The sequence below is a fragment of the Pteropus medius genome, unplaced genomic scaffold (genome assembly GCF_902729225.1).
Source record: "Pteropus medius unplaced genomic scaffold, Ma_sr-lr_union100, whole genome shotgun sequence".
Classification (NCBI taxonomy): Eukaryota; Metazoa; Chordata; class Mammalia; order Chiroptera; family Pteropodidae; genus Pteropus; species Pteropus medius.
In genome coordinates, this window is record NW_024344240.1 from 17,617,467 (window position 1) to 17,625,309 (window position 7,843).

Sequence of the window (7,843 nt, forward strand, 5' to 3'; positions counted from 1 at the left end):
AGTCTAAAGTAAACTATATACTCTGTTACTTAACCAAATTCTGGGTTATTTTTTAACGCATGAGAAGCAGGTGTGTTGTGTCAGAGAGAGTATGAATTTCTTCTTATGTTTACTGGAAGAAAAAGAAAAACAAAGTGGGAAAATATATTTACATATATTCATGCTAGAAAAATGGAAATAATTGTTACTGTAACACTTTTTGTTAAAATATGTTTTTAATAAAACTTGTGAATAATGCCCTCGAAATAAATATTTTACTTCTGTTTTGTTAAAAATCATTCACTCATTTTATTTTTAAAAAATCCAAAAAACACTGATAAATATATGAGTTGAACACTGAAATTCAAGTGGATTTCAACTGTTAAAACATTAAGATTCTGTCAGAAATGTGTTATAATAAATGTAAAACTTAGGACTTTAATTGCTGGAATATACTGTGCTGCATCTAAGAACAGCAGCTATGGAAAATAGTAGTGGCTATTGTAATAGTAGACTGTTTCTTTGTTATTTGGCATTAAATGACTAAAGCTCTCATTTTATGAAGTATTAGATGAACTTAATACTCATTCTTGAGTAAAATACTAGTACCTACAAAAGCTACTTAGCTATCTGAATTTAATTACTTCTTTATAATTATGATAAAGCCATACCTCATTTTAAAATTTTTATTTGGATCTATTTCCTGTTAGGTTATTGTATTTATACTGAAAATATAGTATCTGCATAAGCAATTTTGAATATATGCAAACAAATATGTCCTTCCTATAGCATAACAATGCAATTGCATTATTTGGTATTAATAAGTTGTGAAAGAGACAAAAAAGAACTATCTTTGAGTTGATAAACTATCTTCACTCTGTGTCTGTTTTATTTATTTTGAAAAAGTAGGCTGTTCTACATATTATTAGTGAAAGCATCTTTGAGTAGAAAAAATTAGCTGCACAGATGAAAATGATGGTCAAGAGCAACTGGAAATGTGACTTTTGTCATAAACCTATGAATGTTATCCAAATTTCATATCAGAAATATTAGCTTATTAAACTAATTTTAGATTGTGGAAGATGTATTTAAATAATGACAGTCTGAAGAAGCCTGAAGCAGGTCATTAAATCCATTGGGATTGGTGGTTTGATTTCATTTCCATCCAGACGGAGGTAGCTCAGATGAGGTCCATAACTGAAGGAATCCTGGTCTGCAGGCCGTGTGGTAGGGGTAGGACATATTACAGAGACGTTCACATCTAGGGATACAAAGATAGCATGAATGAATGAATTGGAACACAAGAGACTAGAGGAGGAAAGACCAAAAATCTATTACAACAGCCTTATGGAGGGCCAGTCTTATGATCTATGGAAATGGCAGAGATGCAAACCATTTTTTTGTTAAGTTAGAGGTTGTTCATATTCATTTTATAAAAATAATCCAGAAAAAATGGCACCATGTATAGTCTTCTTACTCCATATTCTGCTATACTTAGTAGAGAACACAAGGAAGGAAACATTTTTAAAAGCTATGATTGAAACAGAATGAGATAAGGCATGCTTAGATTACTATGGAATGAGACATGTAAGATTTAGGGCATTAGAGGTGGAGAAAATGGTTCAGCACAGGTTCTGAAAGAATAGGTGGATCGTGAGTAGAGGGATGAATAGATGGATGTGTAGGTGGAAAATCAGTCTATTAGAGAAAGCACTTGAAAATTATCTTAAAAATGCCAAATTTCAAATTACTAGTGTATGACAAGTTTTGTTTAAGTACAATTAACATAAATGTACATATGTAATACTTATTGAAAATAACCTTGATCTTCATACTTAAGTGTATTTAATTGGAAAGGAAACATTTGCCAAGAATCAAATTACAAAGAATTCAAGCCAGGAAATATCCCATCAGCCCTTTCAGATGGTTAGGATGTGAGAAATAGTGCACCTGCCTTGGATCAGAGCCCTTGACATCAATGATTATATTGAGGTTTAGGAGCATTGAGGAGAGATGGCCTATTAAACTAGCAAAATTCAGAGACATGTGCATAATAGATGATCTCAACCATGAATTCGAATAATGCTTTTAAAACCCATTTTGAAACTATTTCGAGCAAGAGATCTTCCTTAGAAGATGAGACCCACCTAACTTGGGTAATGGCCTTCTTTGCATCTTGTTGCCACATACAGATTTATATTGTATTGATAGATTTTATGCTTTCAGTGATGTTGTTTTGCTATGATCTTATATCATTTTGTGAGTTGCACTAACTAAAAATAATGACTCATATTTGTTAACAGTTGTTTAAATAAAGTTTTCTTTTTTCCACATACATCACCTCCTTATCATCCTACAGACTTTATCAGGTAATATTATTATTCTCCCCACCTTAGTATTGTGGGAATAGTGGTTTAAAGAGGTAGGGTAATGCACACAAGACATTTCAGCAAATGAGGGCAGAGCTGGAGCCTAGCCTGTCCTTTTTCTACTGCACGATCTCTTCAGGAGGCAAGGGACCCTTGAGAGATTATGTCCCTTTTATGTGCTATCTCCTTATTCTTATCACCCTAATGCCCCCATAATCAATGAATGTGCAACAAAAGGAATGTAAAAAACACGTTCTAAATTTATATGTTTATAAATTAATCATGGTGTTTCTGAGAGGCTACCTAGAAGTAAATTATTTGAATACATACCATTTTGCCAAATTTAAAGTTCCTTAAGGTGTTCAGAAGAAATAAATGTGTTGCCACAATTTTGCATAAGAAAGATTTACTGCCTTGTAAATTCTGAGAACTCTTCCTATAAAAGGTTCATTTCTTGGAAACCACTTTATTAACAACTAGAGTAGATTTTGTGGCCAGAAGAACAAGTACTTTAACAGTTATAACACAGTGTGATATAATGGTGAGCCAATAATTCTAGCCAGAGAAATACTTATTTTAAATTTATTTTCTTGGAATATACAAATGATCGAGCTTGATATCCACATTAAGAAGCAGATAGATTTATCTTTTGAAGATAATTTGTGGTTCTCAAACTGTGGTCCTTGGACCAGCAGTATCAACCCTCTACCTGAGAACAAGATGGTTGGCCCCACCTCTGACCTCCAGGTGATTTTGATGCATCCTAAAGTCTGAAAACAACTAAAAATAAAAGTATATGAGGGAACACTTTGAAAAAACTCCAAAACATGAGTTAAAAAAGTACAGAGTTCTATCTTTCTTTGTGTAACTTTGTATAATGATGTAAGTGCCCAGCATATATGCCCACTTGGTGTTGAAATTTGCAGCTTCACTCCTAAACACCCTCATTGTCAAATTCTTAGGGGAATTCCTAATTCACAAACAGAAATCTATATGGGATCACTTTAAATTAACTTCCTACATCAAATATTTATGTGGTCATTGTTGTCAGATAAGAAATATACCTGTAAAAGCACAGAATTTTCATCGGGAAAATATTGCATATATTTAGGTCAATATTGGCTGTTGTACTATTTGGTTCAGTGAAACATATTCAGCTATTAACATTTTTTTTCTGTTGCATCTTTTGCTTTTGACTGCAGGATAAAACAAACAAACAAACAAAAAATGTCTCATCACCACGGAAAAATAACTGCTGCGTCAGCAACCTGCTTATTACTTCCAAGATTTTATGCTCAAGTACGCTGTTAGAAAGGTCAAACAAATCTTGAATAACTGAGAATTATGAAGTAGAAAATTGTGTATTCTCATAAATGGGATGTTTATGTGATTATATATGTAAAGAAAAATTTAGTGAATAATAATTGGGAGTACAACCCTATGACAATTATCTGTGCTATTGTCTTACAAACCATCTGACATATTCTCACTTTTGGAATGTATTTTCTGAGGCTGCCCAGGAGAAGTCTCTTTAAGATTACCTTCCTAAAGGTCTTGTGTTGGAATTGAGGATGGATGGATAGGTGACAAGCTGATACCAATATCCCTGTGGCTGCACCAAGACGTTGCCCACTTCTATACCAGGTTCAGCCTGGTCTCAGGCAAAATTGTGAAGGTGCTAAGTTTGCCTTTAATGTCTCTAGCCTCTTCTTTCTATAACTACATCTTCCCTTGATGGCATCTTTGCCTCCAAGGCACTTCACACTCATCTTACTCTCCCTTATTGGAAGCTATTTTCAAAGAAGGTGAAGGCATTCTATCTTGTTGATTGCCATTAGTTTTAAGGAGTTTCCAAATTCCCAAGGCATTTGTTTCCATTTAATTTGAGCAAAAACTTAAACTACAGTGTTAGTTCCCAATGCATGGTCCCCAGAACAGCAGTCTCAGCATCATCATGAAAAGTCTCATCATCATGAAAAGTCTCTGGTCTCACCTGGACTGATTCAATTAGAAACTGAGTTGGAGCCACCAGTCTGTGCACACTAAAATTTGAGAAACCCACTGACTTAAAGCAGAACCTCTAATTAGGATGATTTTAGAAATTAGTTATACTGTAGTTTTGAGGACAAATGTGTCTTCTTGATACCTTCTAAATTATATTCCTTTTGTTACTATTCATGGGGTTGTTTGTGCCTGGAACACCTCAAATAAATCTACCCAGTGAGGCAGAAATGTTGGAAACTCTTCATAGTTAAAGAAGATAAAAACATTCAGTCCCTCCAAGAACCCCTCTGTGGATTACTAAAGTCCACTTTTCAATCTGCAATTTGATGATTGGAACCTCTTGATTCATCGAGATTATCTGTAAATAGATAAAACGTAATACTGAAAATTGAAAATACACTTTGAAAAATCTAAGGGCATATTAGTTGGGGAGAAAAAACAGAATTGCTGTTCTTAAAGAAGATATAAAATGAATGTAATGATCATAAATATTTTGGTCAAAGACACACCCTGACAGTTACTTACTTTTAATTTTGTTATGATCAAGGTGAAGGTGTTGCAGATGAGCATTGATTCGGGGGACCTTCGTGAGTTGATTGTGAGAGAGCTGAAGGTCTAAAATTGATGATACGTCAAAACCACTTGAAGGGAGACCTGCATCTGATAATTTATTGTGGTTTAGTCTCAGGAAGGCCACTTTAGGAATTACATTAAAATAATTTTCTGGTATTCCTTCAATGGAATTGTTGTCTAAAAACAGTTGCATTGTATTGGCTGGTAATCTTGGTGGCATATTCCTCAGGGCATTCTTGGCCATATTTAACTGCATGAGATTCTTAAGTCCCTTAAAGGTGTCTCTTTGAAAGGCATTGTCTAATAGTTTATTGTGTTGTAGGTCAAGAAGGGTTAGGTTCTCCAGATTGCTGAAGGTCCCTTGAGGAATTCTGGATACCTTGTTTCTAGCTAATTGTAATTGTTCTAAACTTCTTGGCAAGGGAGAAGGTACCTCCTCTAGCTCATTATCTTCCAAAAATAGGAAAAGTAGCTTCTTTAGTTGGCTCAGGGCTCCTTTTTCAATTCCATAATTGGTTATTTTGTTCTTGTTTAGATTGATCCATCTCAGTTGGGTAGCATTCTCAAATGGCTTCTCAGGAATGGTTTCTATCAGGTTGTTTTCAAGATAAAGATACCAGATCCTTGAAGGAATAGCAGGGATTTCTTTGAGACCTCGATTTTCACAGTATAAAGCAGTAGGAAAACTGGGGGGACAGAAACATTCCCTAGGACAATCTAAGTCTTGCGCAGTCCAATCCTCTAGATCATGTACCTCATAGACCTGTCTCACAGTTCGAGTCCATACAGAATCTGTTATGAATACCGCCCAAATGATGAAACAGATTGTGGTTGCCATTATAGTATCTAGAATAAGGGATACAACTGTTAGATATTGAAGATCTTGATATTTAGAGAATTATATGCACCAAAGTGATCAGTAAATATTGCTTCTTTGAGGGAAAGGTAAATACATATCAATATTTTATATATAGCTATCACTTAATATCCATTTATTTAGTAGGCACAATATGCGAAGCATTTGCGAACACTGAAACTTACTCAACAATTTGAAGCTTTCTGGTTTTAGCCTAAATGCAATGAAAACTGAAAACTGGAAAGCAAATTTTAGGAGCTCTGAATGCTTTTCCATATCAAGCTATTTAATGCAAGAAAATTAACTGAAACCTGGAGTTGAATACAAGAATACAAAAAAGTGACTTTTAAATAATTCAAAAATCCATGTTGTTCCTAGGAAGTAGGCATATGCTTTTACTTTTACTCTTTAATGAGCAGAACATCTGGATGAGATTTCCCAGGCTATTTGGCCTTTGAACCAAAGAAAGAGTGATCAAAGAACTTTTTAGCAGGTTGTTGTGAGGAAGGCTTTAAGATCTGAAGAAAAATGTGTGATTAATCTCTTACTCTGTTGCTCAACTTCTCAGGTAAGTTTTATTTGGGAGTGCGGGGAGACACTTCTAATATTATAAGTACAAAGTCAAGTTGTTCAGCCAAGAAATTTAGATTATGAATTTATACGTATGTAGCAATTAGGTAAATAATGTATTCAACTATGGCCTTACTATGGTTGATAAGAAACAAAACAAAACAAGGAACATGTTTAGAATGCAGGTAGAGCTCCATATTTTCAGTATGGCTGCTAATAAAGAATAGATTAACACTTACTGATAAATAATACATCTAAAAAACATAAACCTTTCTCATTGAATATCAAGACTATGGATACAACAAACTATTTTAACAGAAAAAAATACATATATATTTATGTGTATATATACATACACATATATATGTAGCAATTAGGTAAATAATGTATTCAACTATGGCCTTACTATGGTTGATAAGAAACAAAACAAAACAAAACAAAGAACATGTTTATACATATATATGTATATATGTGTATATATATGTGTGTATATATATATATAATATATACATATATAAAACAGTAATATTCAACAAATACATATTTAGTTCAATTGCTTGATAATGGAGACTGATTAAATTTTACAGATTCCTTAGGAAAACAATAAAATCCATATCATTTATGAAATGCTGATCTCTCAATATGCCACTAAATTGGGGGAAATGACAAGTGCAGAACTGTTTCCGCAAGCTGTCAAATTTCCTGCAACTGCAGAATGCTGCTCTGGTTGTCTTCCAACAGAGACACATTAAAATATTCTTTTTTCTTTTTTCAGAAGAATTTGTTTTTGTTTTAATTATTGAAGCAGTAACCCTGCTTCGGATGAATCAACTTTGAATTCTTAGCTTTTTAAAAAGTGAAAAATAATTTACCTTGCTGTCCAGGAATATACCGTTGAGTCTTGTGTCTGGGTCTGAAGTTTGCTAACAGTAAGTTAAAGAAAAAGAAAAAAAAAAAACTTTGACTAAAGAAATTTGTTTTTATTTTATGCTGTCAAGCTTCCTATGAGAAAAAAATAAAACCTACTTTGACCAGTCACCATGAACAACTTTTGATCTATTTTTTCCACTTCGACAGGGCTGCAGAAGCCTGCTTACCTCAGTCTTCTTGGATCTTCTTCTTCTCTCTCTATTGGTCACTGCTCATTCACAGGAATGGATTGATCCAGGCTCCACTGCTGTGTTTTTTGAATCCTCCCTAATATATATGCATCAGTAGTTCCAACTTTAACCCCTCCAACAACCACTGCATTTTTCGTTACCTAGGCAGCACAGCACAGGAAGTTCTGACTTAAATCTCAAGAACCTATAAGAAAAGGGCAATTTTTCACTTTGAAATTCACAGTTTCAAAGATTTCGTAATGTACTGATATCTAAATTTAATCTATCAGCAGGCTACTTAAGGCAGTTTTGGTTTCAAAGGTAACAAAAGAAGTTTTAAAAAATTTTTTTTTAGAAGATCTTTTAAAAAATGAATACAAAGAAATAAAGGT

The 7,843-nt window shown here is 33.7% G+C and overlaps 1 protein-coding gene across 2 annotated transcripts; it reads right to left on the reverse strand.

Moving 5' to 3' along the window:
• Positions 1-257: 257 nt before the first annotated feature.
• Positions 258-7,602, reverse strand: KERA (keratocan). 2 transcript variants are annotated; one of them, XM_039869334.1, is made up of 4 exons: positions 7,449-7,602; positions 7,224-7,274; positions 4,878-5,771; positions 258-1,240 (listed from the first exon to the last, which is right to left on the reverse strand). In XM_039869334.1, the coding sequence occupies exons 3-4, from the start codon at positions 5,761-5,763 to the stop codon at positions 1,068-1,070; spliced, it is 1,059 nt and encodes a 352-aa protein (XP_039725268.1). In that variant the 5' UTR covers positions 5,764-5,771; positions 7,224-7,274; positions 7,449-7,602; the 3' UTR covers positions 258-1,067. The 2 variants fall into 2 exon arrangements, with proteins under 2 accessions (XP_039725268.1, XP_039725267.1); XM_039869333.1 differs by lacking the exon at positions 7,224-7,274.
• Positions 7,603-7,843: the final 241 nt, after the last annotated feature.